Source organism: Rattus norvegicus, chromosome 7, assembly GCF_036323735.1.
Source record: "Rattus norvegicus strain BN/NHsdMcwi chromosome 7, GRCr8, whole genome shotgun sequence".
In the NCBI taxonomy this organism is placed as follows: domain Eukaryota; kingdom Metazoa; phylum Chordata; class Mammalia; order Rodentia; family Muridae; genus Rattus; species Rattus norvegicus.
In genome coordinates, this window is record NC_086025.1 from 132,285,805 (window position 1) to 132,303,666 (window position 17,862).

Below are 17,862 nucleotides of genomic sequence, written 5' to 3' on the forward strand. Positions count from 1 at the left end.
GCCTACAGAGCAGATTCCAAGCCATCTAGGCCTACACAGTGAGACCCTGTCTCAAAACAGTCTATCAAGCTGTAAATACAAAGTCATTTAATTTGATCTGCTTTCCAAGCAGAAGCAGGGCAGAGGCAAGACGGCAGATACAGCTCAAGCGTGAGGTCCAGAGGGAGGGGAAGAGCAGTCTATTCCTTCAGAGGAACTTGACTTGGTTTCTACTGTGTACATGGTCCCCTGGGCAGGGCGCCTAGTGCTAGGTGCTGAATGGATATTTGTTGAATAAGTGGATGAATGAATGAATGAATGAGGGCATGGCATGTGTTTGGTGGAAGTCCATGGAAGGGCCTCCTGGCAGAATTCTTTTTTTTTTTTTTTTTTTTTTGGTTCTTTTTTTCGGAGCTGGGGACCGAACCCAGGGCCTTGCGCTTCCTAGGCAAGCGCTCTACCACTGAGCTAAATCCCCAACCCGGCAGAATTCTTAAAAATAGTTGCTTAATTGATCCTCTGTAAGAACACATTTCTGTACTGCAGTGCAGAGGGCCCTATGGGGGTGGGTAGCCAGGCAAAGAGGAAACGGCCCGAGGAGAGAAGACTGACACTACTAATCGTCTCTAGGGTACAGAAGTTCCAGGATGGCCAGTAGCTTTTGTGTCTTCACTCTACCTTCCCCACTGCCCACCACACCTGGCCCAGCACCTTCCCAGATGGATCCCCAGGTACACCTTAAGCAATTCCTAAGCTTCCTGTAATGTGTCACCCTCCCCAGCCAGGCCCCTGAGCCTCTTAAACAAGCACCTTGCTGCCCCCTAGTGGCTTCTACAATAAAGGGCCTCTCCAGAGGGCACCTGAATCTTTGATTTTCCAATCCCAAGCCATTACTGACTGCCTCCTCTCTCAGGAAGCAGCCATAACCATTCCTCAGCTGAGTCCTGGCCACTGTGCCAGCTTTCCTCGGAGGTTCTAGGGCACTTAGCTTCAAGAGGGCCAAGCACCTCCATTCCAGTACTCAGAGGGAGAGGCAGAAGGATCAAGACTATCCTGGTGTACTTAGTGAGTCCTAGGCCAGCCAGGGATGCACAGTGAGACCCTGTTTCAAAGAAAAGAAGGATAAATGGAAGGAAAGAAGAAAAGAAGGGAGGGAGGGAGGGAGGGAGGGAGGAAGGAAGGAAGGAAGGAAGGATAGACTTGAACCAACAGGCCAATCCTACCCACGTTGAGGAATATTCAAGTTAGAGACTAGTGTAGCATACCCAGTTTCCTCTGTGCCTTCTTCCAACTGTAAGTGCTGTCTTTGTGGGTGGTGAGGAAAGCAGCCAGATCCTTACAGCACACAGCATGAGAGGAAGGCTGGCGTCTGAGGAGAACTAGAGGGCCTCTCAGGACACTAGCCACTGCTGTGGCCATTTGCGGCAGTGTAAATAGAGGAGAGGGCTGGGAAGACAGGGTGGGGGTGAGGCAGGTCGGGTGAGGGCAGGCAGGTGCCCAGGACAGAGGTATTAACTAAAGCAGACACATGGCCGCTGGTGCTGGCCCTCTGATCCCCCATGGTCGAGATCTAGAACCTCCATATATACATTGCTTCTGCTGTTGTAGCCAAGGATGACCACAAACTCCTGGTCCTCCTGTAACTGCCTTCTGGGTGCTGGGAACACGAGCATGTGCCACCATGCCTTCTGTTCTTAACTTCTGAGCCGTCAGGCGAATCATCTGTTCATCAGATACTTGTTTGTAGTTGATTCAATGGATTCTCTAAGTGACTGTGCACCGGGGACTGCCACCATCACACCACCCGGCAGTTCTCTGATGGATGCTTGGCTAATTGTGGGATGGCCTTAAACCTAGTTTTAAAGATGAGTTGGGGTGTGTGGCCTTCAGCAATGAGACAGAAGACTTTAAACCAACCTTTATTCTTTATTTTATTACAAACTAATAGTTTGGGGACTGGAGAAAGAAAATAGAGTTTCCCAAAGTTCCGGAACAACGTAGCAGCAACTGTGTGTGCTTAAGAGTGCCGGCTGGGCTCCCGCATTGGGAACAAGCCGCTGTGAGGTTGTTAGTAGTCCAGAAGTTTGAGAGTTACAGACTGGGGTTTGGAGTGGGAACTGGAGCTACCCGATCCTTCTGGCTCTGTAGGGATTCGGGGAGTGACTGGCAGGACACCTTGCGGACAAGCTCAGCTGGCTCCTCCGAGGGCTCCTGGCACTCCTTTCTTTGGATGGATGAAGCACTGAAAGAGCTAACGCAGTTAAAGTTGGGTAGTAACTGAGACCAGGCCCCTGCCGTCCACCCAGAGCATGGGATTCAGATCCAGAGAGGGGCTCAGACTTGACCTGAGTGTTGCTTAGCGTGACATTTCTACCAGGCCTCCTCCCTGGCTTAGGCTATGGCTCAAAGCAGCACCTTACTCCTGGCCCCCTCAGAGCCAGCTGGGCACACCCACGTGCTCCTTTCCTTTCCTGAGGTTGGTTGGTTTGTTTTTGAGACAGGGCCTCACTATGAAGCCCTGGTCCTTGGACTTAGGCCAGCCCCGAACTCAGAGAGCCTCTTGCCTCTGCTCCCTCTCTTCTTCTTCCTCCCCCTCCCTCTCCTCACCCCTCACCCATCCCCTTTTTATGTAAGACAAAGTTCCTCTGTAGCCACTTATCTTGGAACAAGCTCTCCAGACCATGCTGGCCTTGAACTTCCCGCAATCCTCTCTCTGCCAATGATACTAGGTCGAGTGTCCAAAATAAGAACAATAATACTGGATGATCCTCATGCCACGACAACAGGGCCTTATGGCAACATAGGAGCCCTCATAAAAACACCCAGAAGCCTAGCGCACGGGGAGATAGCCCAGCACAGGGCAGAGAGGAAGACAGAAGCAGAGCTCCGCCTCTAAAGCGGAGTTGTGATGAGTTGAATAAACTCCTGTAGAGTCGTAAAGGGGGAAAGACAGTTGTATTCATCTAAATCCTCTTACAAAGAGAAAGCTGTCTTTGCTGGGAACAATATTTTGATATGTGCTTCAGCCTGCAGCTGAGATCCCAGTGGAGGCTCCGCGGTGGGTGGAGCAGCTCCGCTTGAGACATGAAAGGGATCTTAGAATTTTGCATGTTCTACCACGGAGTGCGAGTGGGGGGAAAGAAGGCAAGGGAGGGAGGCAGGTGCTGTTGGGTGCTGTTCCTTGTGGCACTCTTTTCCCATCATCCTCTTCCTTTGTGTGTGTATGCATGTGTGCACACGGACATGCTCCCATAGGCATGTGAACATATGTGTAAGTACACAGGGAGGTCAGGGGTGGATGGTGGGTGTCTTCCATTGTATGCTTTGAGACCGGCTCTCTCAGAACCTGAAGCTCACCAATTTCGCTAAGCTAGCTAAGCTCGCTGAATTTTGAGGACCCGCCCACTGCTCCTCCTGATGCTGGGACTGCAGATGTGTGTGGCCACGCCCCATGTTTTATGTAAGTGGAGGGATCCGAACTCGGGATCAGCAAGCAGTACACAGACCGAATTGTCACCCCAGCCACTATGTCCTTTCGTTTTTTGAACGATCCCAATGCCCTAAATGCCTAGAATCAAGTGTACTGTGTACACCGGATGCTTACACAGGTGCTATATACGGAAAGAACAAAGAGCTGGGCCTCAGGTTCCCCCAGAGTCAGGCAAAGCCAGGGTAATGTGAGAGGTACAGAGAGGGACACAGAAGGCACTTGCCGTAGGGGATACCACCAGAGGACCTCACTGAGCAGGACCCCCCAGTGACTCCTTTTTGTTACAGATCTTTCTTGTCAGGGTCAGTCCCGATAGCAGCACGTGCGATGGGTGTGAGGGCCCTTGAAAGAGCCTTGAGTCTTCACTAGTCATGTTTTCAAGCCATGAGAGGCAAAGGAGATAAGCCTGCTCTAACCAGAGAAGCCTTCTGCTGATCCCATAGGTCCTGAGTCCTGCTACCTCCCCTCCCCTCTTGTCTCAGGGTGGCCTTAAGCTAGAGAGCCTCCTGTCTTGGCCTCCCAAGTGCCGAGAGCGAGAGCGAGGCCTGTGTCCCCACACCTGCTCCTCAGCTGCTTTTCCCAGTGACAGTTCCTGAAGGCAGTCAGGAAACGAGAACCCCAAGACGGGCCTAGGCACAAGTCTTGGGTCTATTACCCAGTCCTTGGTTTCCCCCAGTCTCATTGTCCTTTGACCTGCTTCTCTAGAACAGCCCTATGCTAAGGGCAAGCTTGGGTACCCAAGAAAGCCATGTGAAGCCCAGGAACCCCACACGGCAAGCTAAGTACTGTGGAGAGTCCTGCGAGAGACCGAAGCAGTACTGGTCTCAGATCCCAAGCTGATGGCCAGTGAGTGGATGAGGCAAGCAGTGGTTTGTTTCTGAGGTAGCGCAGTAACCGAGTCCAGGACTGGTGTCTGAGAGAGCGCCTGGGCTGTTGAGTAATACCAATGCAGACTTGATGGACAGATCTCCCCAAATCCAGGTTAAGCACCCACCCTTGCTCCTTACCGAGGCTTGAAGGACGCCGAGCTTCTGGGGTAGGAGGTATGTTCATCCGCTGCCAATAGCCTGGGGATATCAGGGTGACCCCCCAGTTGTTCCCACGACAGGCTTGTCGGGATCTTCTTTTCTATGGGGTGACTTGACGAGGCCACGTCGGCCTTCCATATGGCTTCCATCTGGCTCCCTTGTTGGCTAGGAGTGGGAGAGCACAGAGAATGTCAAGGGAGACAAAGAGACATAGAAGTAGGCTGAGGAGCCATAAGCTTTTCAGGGTCATACAGTCCAAGACAGCGGGCCCTGTTCTCTTCCCTTCTTAAAGAGTTTGTCACCCTCACCTCTGCCACGTAGGCTCTGTGCCTTAGTTCCCAAGGATCCACTTCTACACACATGCGCTGGGGCTGGGGCTCTGAACTGGGTCTCCCTGGGGTACGTGTTTACCTTGAATCACTTTGGCTGCCCGAAGGCTCACCATGTCTGAGCCTGAAGCCCACATGGTAGGGAGGATTGAGCTCGTCTGTACGGACAGACCAACGGTAGATGCTGGCTCCATATGCTCAGGGTGGAAATGTAGGTTGTCCCCTGTATTTTCTCAGAATCAGTCAGGCTACTCCCCCAAACCATACATTGCCACACACAGAATGCCATTCAGGGTACAGCTACCCTGGGGTTGAAGTCAAATGGGCCTTGAAGCCAGTAAGTTGACTTTGCCTGTGCCCTCGATTGCCACTGCTTCCCCAGGCTAGCTGTGCCCTGCTCCCTGCCTTCCCTCTCATCCCACTGCCGACACCTACCTGGCTATCCGAAGGGGCACAGAATCCCGGTGCTTGGGAGGAGGTTGCTTGGTGGTGGAGTGGCTGGAACGGACTCTCTGAAGTAAGATCGGAGAGGACTTGCTTTTCAGTGGCTTTACCGAGGTGAGCACAGGGACGTTCAGGTGGATGTTCCACTCTTGCTGGAGCTAGAGAAGCCAGCAGAAGGCATCAGGGAGGGGTTGGGGATTTAGCTCAGTGGTAGAGCGCTTGCCTAGGAAGTGCAAGGCTCTGGGTTTGGTCCCCAGCTCCAAAAAAAAGAACCAAAAAAAAAAAAAAAGAAAAAGAAAAAAAAAGAAGGCATCAGGGAGGCATGGGTGGAGGTCTCGTCTGATTGTCACTGACCCTGCTTGGGTGGAGGAAAGGCTAAGGCCCATTTGACTACAACCCCAGGTCCCCAGCCTATGACATATTTCTTGAAAGTCCTTCAGGTCTTATTTTCTGGGGTAGTTCCTGCTTTCTCCCTTGTCGTAAGGAGTCTGGACAATGGACAAAACAGAGGAAAGGAAACGGAAGGAAGCCGGGCCGCCATACAGCACCAACAGCACTAGCGGGCAGGGCCTGTGGTGCAGAGAGCCATGAAGTGGGGCAAGGAGCTGGGAAACCCTCACAGCATATTCTCCATGAACACTCGCCTTTTAAAACAGGCTGCACAGCACTCCCGGGTTCTTTTAAAACTGATTTATCATCATTGATGCCTGTGCACATCTGAGCGCCATGGGGTCCATGTGCTCGTCAGAAGACAGCTTCATGGAGCTGGTTCTCTTTTCTACCTTTCCGTGTGTCCCAGGGATCAAAACTGAGGCTGTCAAGCTTGTGTGGGACGTGCCTTTAACCTCTGAGCCATCTCGCACCTCACTGGTTCATTTCATCCGAATGCCAGAGTTACAGGCGCCCGGCAGCAAAGGTGTTTCCACATCTCACCTGGCGTTAAGAACGCTGTGACAGCTCCATTTCCCAGGGGCACACACCGTGTAGTTTAGCACACCCCCAACCCATTTCAGAGAGACTTCAGTCCACCATCATCATCGTTCACAGAGCTGAGGCAGAACACAGAGAGCTACACCAGAACCAGGCATGGGAATAACCTTCCGGGTCTGACTCTAATGACCTGCTTCCTCTAGCCAGATCCCACTCCTAAAGGGTATGTATAGGCCTTCAGAGGTGGTGCCACAGACCCAGAAGAGAGATGGCTGGGTCCTGGGGGGGGATTCCATTTTCAATTTCTTTAGGAGCTTCCACACTATGTCGCAATGGCTGCAATCAAATCTCTCTCTAACAGCAATGTTCAAAGGCTCTCTTTTATCCGTGCTGCTGATCGGTCTCTTACTTTTTTTTCTGATGAACCCCATTTCTTCCCTGGTGTACCCCAGCACCTCCTCAGAGGTACTCCTGTGATTTGCTATGGCATGAATGCTGAGCGAAATAACCCAGGTGCAGAAAGATGATATCGCATGATCTCACATTTATATGTGGAATCAGAAGGGAAAATATCAAATATACAGAGGTAAAAGACAAAACAGCAGTTACCAAAGTTGGGGTGTGGGCCAGGAAGTGGGGAGGAGTAGACCAAGGGACAGAATAGAAGGCACAGGTGAACAGCTCCCGTTGTAACTGTCCTTGTAGGGACTGAGATGTTCTAAAGAGAGACACTTGTGCCCCACCTTTTATCAGATACTTGAAAAGTTGTCCCCAAGGGATTGGAACTCCCCAGAAACCTCATGCGAGGGGAAGGAAGGGGAAAGCTAGACCTGGTGCTGGAGGACGAGGAGGAGCTCGCCTCCCAGGAAGAGATATCGCACAGTACTGACGACTTGCAAGGTACAGGATAGACCAGAGCAGCCATGGACCTGTGCTGTGATGGGACCACGTCTGGATTAGAACTGCTAAGTTCTATAGACCTCGCACCCTCTGCGTAGACCTACACCTCATGTTGGCACCCCAGACAGACTGCTGATCACTGGACCCTTTCATTTGATCCTTCCCCCGTGTGGCCACTGTGACCTTTCTCTTTAAGGGGCATCTCAAGGACGAGCAATTGAGGCCAGCTGGCCAGGGCTGCCAGAGAGCAGGCTTGCACCCCGGAAACTCCTGTCACAGACAGATAGGTATAGTGTGCGTAAGTGCAGTACGGGGCTATAACTAACCACCGTGCCCCTAAATCTTAGGATTTAGATCATAGCTGCCTTTGCCACAGAGGGAAAACGGGTCATTCACGAGTTGAAATGTTCCTGCTGGGGGGACAGAAGTGCAGCAGCTCTGCTCTGTCACCCTCAGCAGCCTGAAGGGTTCCCTTCATCCCTTAGAGACTTTGACTTAGGTCAGAGGTTCCCATGATGTGATAAGGTGAACCAGAAGCCACTGTGGGGGCACCAGGAGTCTTGGCGAGAGTCTAGAAGATCTCAGGCTTATAACCTGGAGTGGACAAAAGCCTAACTTGAATGTTAATTGCATTGGAATTCTTGAATCTGGGCTTCAGTCAGAGTCCACGGCTGGGACCCTCTTTTTCCTTCCCATGTCCCTACAACCGTTTCTTCCTTTCTGTCTTGCCACAGTGGATGTATTGGTTTGTTTGACTGCAGTGAGCATTTTTGCAGCATCTCATACGTACACAATAAAATCCACTACAAACAAACACCATCATTTTTACCTCACAACGTTCCCGGAAAAGAACAGACTCAACAGGCACGTGCGGCCTTTCACACTGCGAACGATGACACGACGTTCACACCCTGGAGCCAAGGAAACAGAGGCTCCTTAACGTCTTAGCATCGTGATTTGTGTTGGGCCTCATCCGTGGTCCTGCTGGGTGCACACAGGCCACAGGATGGCTGTGCCTCAATTCCCAGGCCAGCAGCACACCTGAACTACTGTATCATTTAAGAAGACATACTAGAACCAAAGGTCTTACGTTTCTAAATAGAAATGGTTGGCTAACTGCCCAATAAAGTCAGCAGAAACAGGCCCATGCCGGGGATATAGTCACGACACAGTGTTGACAGAGGGGAGTGTGTCAGCTGAGAGGAGTTTGGTGAGTCAAGACCGAGAAGCAGGTCACAGGATGATTCTGGCCTCTAAACAGCATCAAAAACGAAAGGGCCCTTAGTGGTGTCTGTAGATCTGGGGAAGGATGGCGGAGCCTACTTTGGTTTCCATGAGTAGACAGCCTATCAACTGGAAGTCAGCCGGGTCCCAGGGGAAGACACTTGCAAGGCCTGTGGGATGGCTGGGAAGGAGCTTGCCTTGGAGAAATGACTCAGAGGTTAAGAGCTCTTCCAGAGGACCCAAGTTCAATTCCTACCAACCACATGGCAGCTCACACCTGTCAGTAACTCCAGTTCCAGGGGATCCGACGCCCTCGCACAGACACACATGCAGGCAAAATGCTAACTCGCGTAAAATAAAAATAAGCAATTTGAAAAGAGCACTTTTGGACCACCACGGCTCCCGTAGGTTACCCTCCTCTGCATTCTCTGTTGGGAAGGACCTGGAGGAAGGACTCCAGTAAAGTAAGGAAGGGAGTCAAGGGCAAAGCTGGGCCTCTGCAAGGGGGAAGAGGTGGCTATGCCTTAAGCCTGGACTGCAGCCAGAGCTGAAATGGGGGAGCAGGGGAGAACCCCAGTGCCAAGAAGAGTGCAGGGCTCCGCCATCCTCCCAGTCCTAAAGGAACCTTATTTCTGCAGATTTTAGAAGGGCCTCCTTCTCCCACACACACACCCCATACCACACAGTGGACAGTTGCCTTCCCTCACACTCTTAGTCCAGAGGCTCTCCCAAGCCCACTCATTTCCCATCACCTGACAACCCCCACTCTGTCCCCCGCTCACTGAACAGGAGGCGGGGCAGGACACCCACCTTAGGGAACATGGCCGCCATGGTGTGCAGGCACTCCTGGTACCTCTCCTCCAGGTCTTTCTGCTTGTCTGTCCAGGCCTGCAGCCTGAGACTCTGCAGGCGGTCAATGTTCTCCAGGAACACATAGAGGTTCTGGGCCTTATAGGTAACTCTTGTTTGTCGAAGGGCTCCTATGTGTTTGATCACTTCTTGTCTGGGAAAGAGAGAAGAAACTTAGGAGGTAGAGAGACTTCCTCTTTCCCCCAAGTCAGTTGACTAGAGAGACACCTCCATTTCGTTATTGAGAGGAAAACAAGGAACGGATCTATGAGAAGGAGCAGAAATGTGGAAGGGTGGTAAGAGCGGAGGAACCTTGAGGCTGGAAAGGAAAAGTCAAAGCAAATGGTAGGGACCATGTTGAACGAAGGAAGGAACATGGGGGTGGCAGAGAGGGAGAGTGGGTTTAGAGGGAAAGCCCACTAGAAGAAAAATGACATTTAAAGGCCATGCCTCCTGCTCCTTCAAGGCTTGCCCAAGCACCCTTGTTAGTTCCCTTTCCAAGAGACCTGGAGGGTGGGGAGGTTCCTCTCCTGGCTTCCTGCCCACATTCCTTTATCGCTCTCCTGGGTTTTAGCTCTACCCTGATTTGCAATGGGCATAGGTGGGTGGCTGGGTCCTGGGCCGCTGCCAGGTGGCCGCTGGGTCACCTACCGGAGGCTCTGGAAGCGTCTGTAATGGATGTACTTCTTGCACAGGGACTGAAGCCTGAGGGTGTTCAACTCCATGGCCATGGAAGTGACCTCCAGGGCCTTGCTGTGCAGGTACTGTGGCAGTAGCAGCTCTGATTCCGAGCTACCCAGGATCTGCAGGTTTTTCAGCTGGGCCTCCATGTCTATATGGTAGACCTTGTCCTTAGGTGTCCCCAGGGCTTTCTGCGAAGAGGTTCGGGTCACCCTTCTGATGGATGTCCCAGTGATGGGAAAGGAGGCACATTTCTTGGGCTTAGCAGAAACCTGGCGGGCCCGTGGCGTCTCAACTGAACATGGGGTCTTCTGCATTCCTGGCCCTTGCTGCTGGGCGTGCGGGGGCGTGAGTAGATGACGAGCAGACTGGGCCCGGCAGTGGGGAGGCGCCGTTGGTGACTCCGACTTCTCCAAGTTCTTCCACCGACTGGTGGTGGTGAAGATCCTCTTCTCCGAACTTGCTTTCTGCTCCTTCCTGGGGCTCTGCTTCTCCTCTTCTGGCTGGGTGAGCCTCTGCCACTGCTGCCTGGCGGCGGCCTCTGCCTCCCACTGCCGCACCTTCTCCTGGTGCTCCTGCTCCAGCAGGGCCCACTTCTTCTGCCGCCGAAGCCACATCTCTTCCTCCTGCACCCATTGCTGCCTTCTTGTCTCCCAGTTGAGTTCTTCCTCCCAGTGCCCCGTGTGGCTCTCCACAAGCATCCTCCTGGTGCTCCCCGGGGAAAGGGATTTGCTTTGGACTCCCTCCTTCCCCTGGGTGTGGTCCCCCTGGTCTTTGCCTTCCTTTTCCACCAGTTTTTCCCACTGCATGGGAATCTGGGGGACCTCCGAGTGCAGCAGCACAGGCTCCAGGGACTCAGAGTGGTCAGCGACCGCGTCTTCAGTCCTCGAATCCGCAGCTACGCCGGAGGGTGGCTTTTGTGCTGCAGGTGTAGTGCCACTGTCCCAGGCCTTGGTCAGGAGACATGGGGAGAGAGCTGAAAGCCCCCATCCTTCCTTCTTGGACTCCTGCTGTTTCTTCCTCAGGGCTGTACCCACCTCTGGAAGGGTCTCTTTTTCAGGGAGTTCTATACCATCAACAAAACTCATGATTGGCTCTTCTGGGTTGGTCTGAACCATCTTCAGCTGGAACTCCAGGGCATGCTTTATCATGAGGAGATTGTGGTACTTATCCCCTAGTACCTTTACCTGGTTTAGCAGCGCATCCCTTTTGCTCTCGAGGACTTGGATGGATTTTTGGAAGTGCAGCCTCTGGGTGCTGAGCTCTTTGTTCATCTCCACCTGCAGGTGTTTGTACTTGGTCTCCAGAGTCCTGTTCTCCTTGTGCTGGAGGACCAGGGCCTTGTTGAGGTTCTCCACCACGGCGGACATGTACCTGATGGCTCTGACCTCCCCTTTGTTGAACAGAGTGGAGTCAAGGAGCTCCTGCAGCATAGACCTCACCTCCGAGACTTTCAGGCGGGTGGTGTTCCTGTCCTGGAGCATCTGCTCCGGGCTGGGCGGCTCGGGGCGGAGCCCCTGCTCCTCCTTCTGTGGGCTTTTCTCATGCCAGTCCTGCCAGAAGTTATGTTTGTACACTGGAAGAGGAGAAAGGCAGCAAGCTCCCGTCAAGAAGTGGCAAGGTATTGGGAAAGGCGTACTGACCCCGCCCCGGACCCCACACAGCCAGGATGCTCAGCCATCTCCTCTTTGAGATGGGCAAGAGCTGGCACTGTACGCCAGAGAGGGGTTATCAAGAGACACCTCTGCTGGGCCTGAGATGGCCCGGAGTGTAGCCTTAGGTCTACCAACAGCACAGCGCCTGCAGAGCCCGAAGGGGCCGGGCACAGTGTTGTCAGGCTCTACTCAGTTCAGCCAGCTTCCTAACAAGGAGTTACTTTTCCAATCCCATCTGGCTTCTCAGCGTCAACCACCCAAACCTGTTAGAAGTTTCCTTTTCTTTTTTATGTCCCTTCTGTCCTGTGCCTGTAGAGACTCTATAGCAACTGTCCATGTGTCGCTACTGTTTTAATAGTTGTCTCTGCCCATGTTGGGGGATCACATTGGACAGACCGTCACCCCAAGATAAACTAAGCAGAGACGGTGCATACTGTGTGTGACCCCAGTGGCAGATCTCGGCTCTTCCAGGGTTGCTCGTGGCTGTACGTCTTCGTGCCTACTCTGTGTGGAGCTGATGGGCTGATCCTCTTGGATCCTCTCAAATGCCACTGGCAAAGAGGACAATGGGTATCTTTGGATGCGAGGCAAGAGAGCGTACGGGGCTTGTGTGATACTGAGCTCAGTCTAGCTCTTGCTATGTCAGACGAGTCGTATGACCCTGGAGTTCTGAGACCAAGTCACTTGGATTCGAATCTAATTTGCACCATGACCCTTGGGTATAGTTCTTAACTTCTTAGTGCCTTAGTCTCCTCATTGGGGAAATGGGAACAACTGTAGATTCTAATTCTTGGAATTTAGAGAGCACATATTTAAGGGTGATAGCCCTACAGTAAGTGTTCAATGAATAATCCCCATAAGCCAGACAGTGCTGTCTTTAATCCCAGCACTTGGGAGACAGAGGCAGGCAGATCTCTGCGAGTTCAAGGGCAGCCTGGTCTACACAGCTAGCTCTAGAACAGCCAAGGCTATGCAGAGAAACCCTGTCTCAAAAAAACAAAAACAAGGGCTGGGGAGATAGCTCAGCGGAGCACTGATTGCTCTTCCAGAGGTCCTGAGTTCAATTCCCAGCAACCACATGGTGGCTCACAACCATCTGTAATGAGATCTGATGCCCTCTTCTGGTATATCTGAAGACAACTACCGTGTATTCACATACATAAAATAAATAATTCTTAAAAAACAAAAACAAAAACAAAAAAGTTTACCCTCTGTAAGGCTGAAGAGATGGTCAGGTTTCCGTGAAGCACTGTGTAAGCATGGGGGCCTAAGTTTGCATCCCCAGCATCAAGCTGCACATAGTGGGCATAATCTCATTGTCCCATTACCAGAGAGGCCGAGACAGGAGCATCCCTGGGGTAACTAGTCAACCAGCCTAGCCCATTGGGGAGCTCTAGGGTCAGGGGAAGATTGTCTAAAAATAAGGTAGAGAATGATTGAGAAAGATGCCCAGTGGGCTGGAGAGATGGCTCAGTGGTTGGGGCACCGACTGCTCTTCCAGAGGTCCTGAGTTCAATTCCCAGCAACCACATGGTGGCTCATAACCATCAGTAATGGGATCTGATACCCTCTTCTGGTGTGTCTGAAGACAGTGACGGGGTACTTATATATCTTTAAAAATGCCTAGCAAGTGCAAGGCTCTGGGTTCGGTCCTCAGCTCAGGAAAAAAAAAAAGGACAAAATAACAATAAAACAAAAATAAAGAAAGATATCCAGTATTAATCTCTGGCCTACACATAAGCACACCATACAAATTTACACTCTCACAAGGAAATAAGTGTACAACTAACTGTATTTCCATGTATGCATAGTGAAGACTGTGGGTCAGGTCGTCTCCATTTTCTATTCTCTTCCTCCTGTAACATTCAACAGAGTCTCCCTACATATAATCCTGGCTGTCCTGGAATTCACTATATAGACCAACCAGGCTGGTCTCAAACTTAGAGACCTCCCTCTTCTACATGCTGTGCCCTGGGAGTAAAAGACGTGCACCACCACACCTGGCTTCAACGTTACTTAACTGTCCAAGAGAATCCACGGAAATGCTAACATTAGCTATTGTTCATTAAGCCCAAAATATTCAGGGCATGGTGTCAGACTTCTCATATCTCATACCTCCCAACCCTGAAGTCAGATAATATCCTCTGAAGAAACAGGCTCATAGAGATAAAATGAAGATGTCCAAAGCCACACAGCCCCAAAGCAGCAGAGGTGGGATTCCAAGGGGAATCAGTCTCACCCACAGCCCTCAAGGGAGACTAACCAAAGCAGGGGACTGGTTTTTGTTACCACTTTTCTTGTGGCCCCTTCTGCTCTCTGAGCTTCAGGGCTCTTACTTACAAAATGCAGAAGGTCATCTCAGGTCAATTATAGAGTGACTAGGAACAAAATCACAAGGGTTAACCAGGCTGGTGACTGACCACCTTAGGCGAACCCAGAATGCTCTAGAAGGCTCTAGGGGGACTTCCCATTGAAACTTACCAAACCCTGGCTTGAACTGAGTTTAGAGAGGGGACAGGGTGCTCTTCAACCTTTGCCTATAAACTGCAGCTTTCCTGGTGCCTAGGCCTCATTCTCCAGAACTCCCATGAGGCCACAGCTCCAAGAAGCATTTGAGGGCTCATCCTCACTTCATTCCTACTATATCTTAAAAACCAAAAAACCAAAAAACTGTTTTTGTTTGCTTGCTTATTTTCTTCAAGGGTTTCTCTGTGTAGCCCTGGCCATCCTGGAAGTCACATTACAGAACAAACTCAGAGAAGAGCTCAGAGATCCACCTGCCTCTGCCTTTTGAGTGCTGGGATATGCATGGATGTTTTCAGTCTATGTACCATGTGCATGCAGTGCCTGTGGAGGCCAGAAGAGGGCGCCAGATCCCCTGGAACTAGAGTTACACATGATTGTGAGCTGCATGTGGGCCCTGGGAATTGAACTCAGGTCCTCTGGGAAATCAGCCTGTGCAAGTGAAGCTCAGAACAGCTTTGTGATCAGCATGGGTCTGTTACCCCGGGTTCTCCACCCTGGCTTCCAGCTCTCCTGTCTTTTGCATGTGTGTAATGGAGGACGGTCAGGAGCCAGAGATGGCATCCAGCCCATGCCCACCCAGCCCTTCTTCTGTAAGCTCCAGGAACCTACTTTGTGTCCTTTTCTTTTGGTCTTCAATGAGAGTCGAGCAAAGAGAGATAAGAGACTCGATGCCTCCTTTGGTGGCCATGAGGGAGAGAGGCAACACCTTCTCCATCACCTCGATCCATTCGTCCAGGGCATCATCCTCCTCCGAACTCCTCCCGTTCTTTATCTCATAAGTCAGACTGTCACCTGGACGGGGCGGGGATCAGGCTGAGAACAGTAGCCCTACAGCACAGGGGGCTGCAGCAGACCCAAGGGGGGAGTGGCTTCATCCTACACTGGCTATTATCAAGAGTTCGCTTTCTTGAGCCTCATTCCCTCCCCTGCAGAAGGGCTGAGGGAGGACCGAATGAGATAATCTTTGTGAAATGACCTACAGGAGGCCTGCCATGCAGAAATGCAGGAGACACGAGAGAGTGTAGCCTAAGTGTGAGGCCTGCCATGTTAACCTATGCCGGTTGCGTAATCTAAAATCTGGGCCACCGAGGGGATTCAGTCGGATCAACAGGTTTCCTTGTCTGCTTGCTTGAGGTGGAGTCTCAGTATGTAGCCTCTGCTTTGCTTGCCTGTGTGGGCGTGTGTGAAACCCAGAGATGACAGTGGACTGTCTCCTGTCACTGAACCTGGGACTTCACCGTCCCGCTGGACGGAGCTGTCAGAAACAATTCTGAGGGCAAAGGCGCCTCTCAGGCTTTTTTGTAAGTTCTAGGAGTCTGAACTCAAGTCCTCGAGTTTGCATAGCAAGCACTCACCCACCGGGCTACCTTCTCAGCCCCCTTCGTGGTGATTAATTCTGACTGGCTTGGTGGAAGGCACACCTCCGGGCAGGGGCATTTCAGAGGTGACCACGGCGTGGGGTTCTGAGCGAATCAGCAGATTTAACCCATTGATAGATTCAAATTTAGGCGGACTGTGGGAGATAGCAGAAGTGTGGAAGATAGGACCAAGCTGGGGGTGGGGTGTGGGTCACGGACAGGGGTGGAGATGGGGGTGGCTTTAAACAGTCTGTCCTGCCCCTGGTCTCTTCCTGGTCTCTGCTTTCTGGTTGCATGAATGGAGCAAACTCCTCCACCATGATCCCTGGAACTCACTGTCACCATGAGCTAAGTGATAAGAGACCATCACTGACACCTCTGAAGCCATCTTTGCCCTTCTTTTCTCTCAGGTAATTGTCAGAGCCACACAAGACCAGCGGACATAGCCCTTCTGGGGAGTGAGACTTTGGGGTGTGACATGAGACTCCTTCACTGGGGAAGAAGAGCTCAGTCTGTCTGAGGCCACCTCCCCCACCCCTCCTTGCAAGTGCTGATTAAGTGGAGAGTCTTGAGGCCCCACAGGAAGCCCACAGACTCACCCCATTCTCCCAGCCAGTGGAGGATTTCATACAGGTGCTTCTCTTTAGCTATGGCATCTTTAGAGAAGGAAGCAATTTTCTCCAGCAGGATGAATCTCTTCCTGCCTTTCTGCTCCGGCTGGTGAGGCCTCACCTTTTCTTTTAAATCATATCCCAGTTCTTCCTGGAAGCGATTGATGGCACAGTTGACATTGTCCAAGATGTCTGAGAGCTGGGCCGAGATATCCTATATGGGGTAGGGGCAGCAGATGGCAGAGGTTAGGAGTCTCTATCTTGGAGGCAGTTGCCCGTGTTCTAGCAGTGTAACTCTGGGTCTCAGGGTTTTCTCACTGGTGAAGCAGAGCTCGCTGTAGTACTTCATGCCACGATTTTTTTTTTAATGAGAATGGCGTGAATTGGTATTGTAAAGTGTTTAAAACTGTGCCCAGAACACAGAGAGAGGATCAGCTCTTACTGGTGCTTTACTTTTTAAGCTCCGTGACACTGTAGATCCACAGCCTTTAGAATTTCAGAACTTGCTGGAGACATCTGGAATTTCACAAGGACTCAGAAGCAATGTGGTGGGAGGAAGGAATCCTAAAGAAACACTGTCCTTTGCTGTCCTGTGTCTGCACCCGCTCCCCTCCTTGCAAGTGCTGACTCCAGGGGAGACCAGAAAACACCGAGCACAGCTGCACCAGGGCCCCATATCAGGAGTGATCTGAGCCTCTGGACAGCACCCCAAATGTTTCCAGGGCATGGCTTAAGGGATTCTAGCAATCTGTCAACACAGTCTGAATCTTAAAAGTCTACCCTTGCACAAAACCTTGCAGGATCCATTTCTAGGTGCTGTCCGGGAGCCTCCTGCCCACTTACCTAGGGGCTGTGATCTTACAGTCCTGCCTTACAGAGGTGGTTGGTCTCAACCTCCCCTGTAGAAGTCAGATACAGGATGAGGGCATTCCGAACTCACCTGTCTGCAAACCCGGCTTGTCAAGTATCCCAGGACCCCCAAAGGCCCAAAGGCTGGAGTCTTGTGTAAACGAGAGATCAGTCCCCTGCCTCTACATCAGACCCTAATAGAAGGGTAGTTTCCTCGTCTCTGGGGTTACCTCCTGAGTCCGAATTAGCTGGGCAGTCTCAATCTTTGAGATAATAGCCTTCACTGAAGTGGGAGTCACCAAGTGTGTGGGGTCGTCCTTCTCCATTCTAGATAATTCTCTCAGTCCGAAGATGCCCTGTGTCTCTTGTACACAGGCCTGAACACACAGTATGGGCAGCTTTGCAGGCTAAGGGTCCAGGGAGGTTCCTGGGTTCCCTCTGCCCAGCCACAGCTCCTCTAGTAACTGCCAGACACCAGGTTCCAACTGACTCCCTATTCTCCAGTGACATCATCGGTTTGACTTAAAGAATTGGAAGATTAAACTTCCCGCCACCCAGCTGCACTTCATCCATTCTCTGCTATTATCTTTACTCGACCTGTTTGTTTTGCTGAACCATGAAAAATCATGTTCCCAAATCCAGTATTAATGGTGAAAAATAGGAAGAAAAGGAACTAGGAAAAATGGCTTTCTGCTGTAGTTTAGATCTCCCTCGGTTCCCCAAAGATCCGTACGTGGAAGGTTCTGGTCCCCAGCATGGCGTCACGGGGAAGTTGTGGAACATTTGTGAGGTAGGGCCCTGTGGAGGGCCTTAGGATACTGGGTACTCTCGAAGGGCACTGTGGGGCTCCGGCCCTTCACGCTTCCTCCCTCTCCCTGACTGGTGGTTTTACTACACCATGTCGGAAACAGAGGGGCTCTTTCAGGCTGGGATTTCCAAAACAGTGAGCCAAATAACCTTTTCCTCTTCGAGTCAATCTTCACAAGTGTTTTGTTACAGCATCAGAAGG

General features: G+C 51.6%; 2 protein-coding genes across 4 annotated transcripts in view; one reads left to right on the forward strand and one right to left on the reverse strand.

The window, feature by feature from the left end:
- The window catches only part of Prpf40b (pre-mRNA processing factor 40 homolog B), a 61,445-nt gene that overhangs the window by 14,336 nt on the left and 29,247 nt on the right, over positions 1 to 17,862 (forward strand). The gene's annotated exons all lie outside the window — the stretch shown is intronic.
- Fam186b (family with sequence similarity 186, member B) lies at positions 1,882 to 17,384 on the reverse strand. Of its 2 annotated transcripts, none has more exons than XM_063264147.1 (8): positions 16,945 to 17,384; positions 15,993 to 16,218; positions 14,645 to 14,827; positions 9,825 to 11,430; positions 9,135 to 9,327; positions 5,262 to 5,428; positions 4,477 to 4,662; positions 1,882 to 2,230 (listed from the first exon to the last, which is right to left on the reverse strand). In XM_063264147.1, exons 3-8 carry the CDS (start codon positions 14,748 to 14,750, stop codon positions 2,071 to 2,073), a joined length of 2,418 nt encoding a protein of 805 aa, XP_063120217.1. In that variant the 5' UTR covers positions 14,751 to 14,827; positions 15,993 to 16,218; positions 16,945 to 17,384; the 3' UTR covers positions 1,882 to 2,070. The 2 variants fall into 2 exon arrangements, with proteins under 2 accessions (XP_063120217.1, NP_001128105.1); NM_001134633.1 differs by having other exon boundaries at positions 1,888 to 2,230; positions 17,084 to 17,319.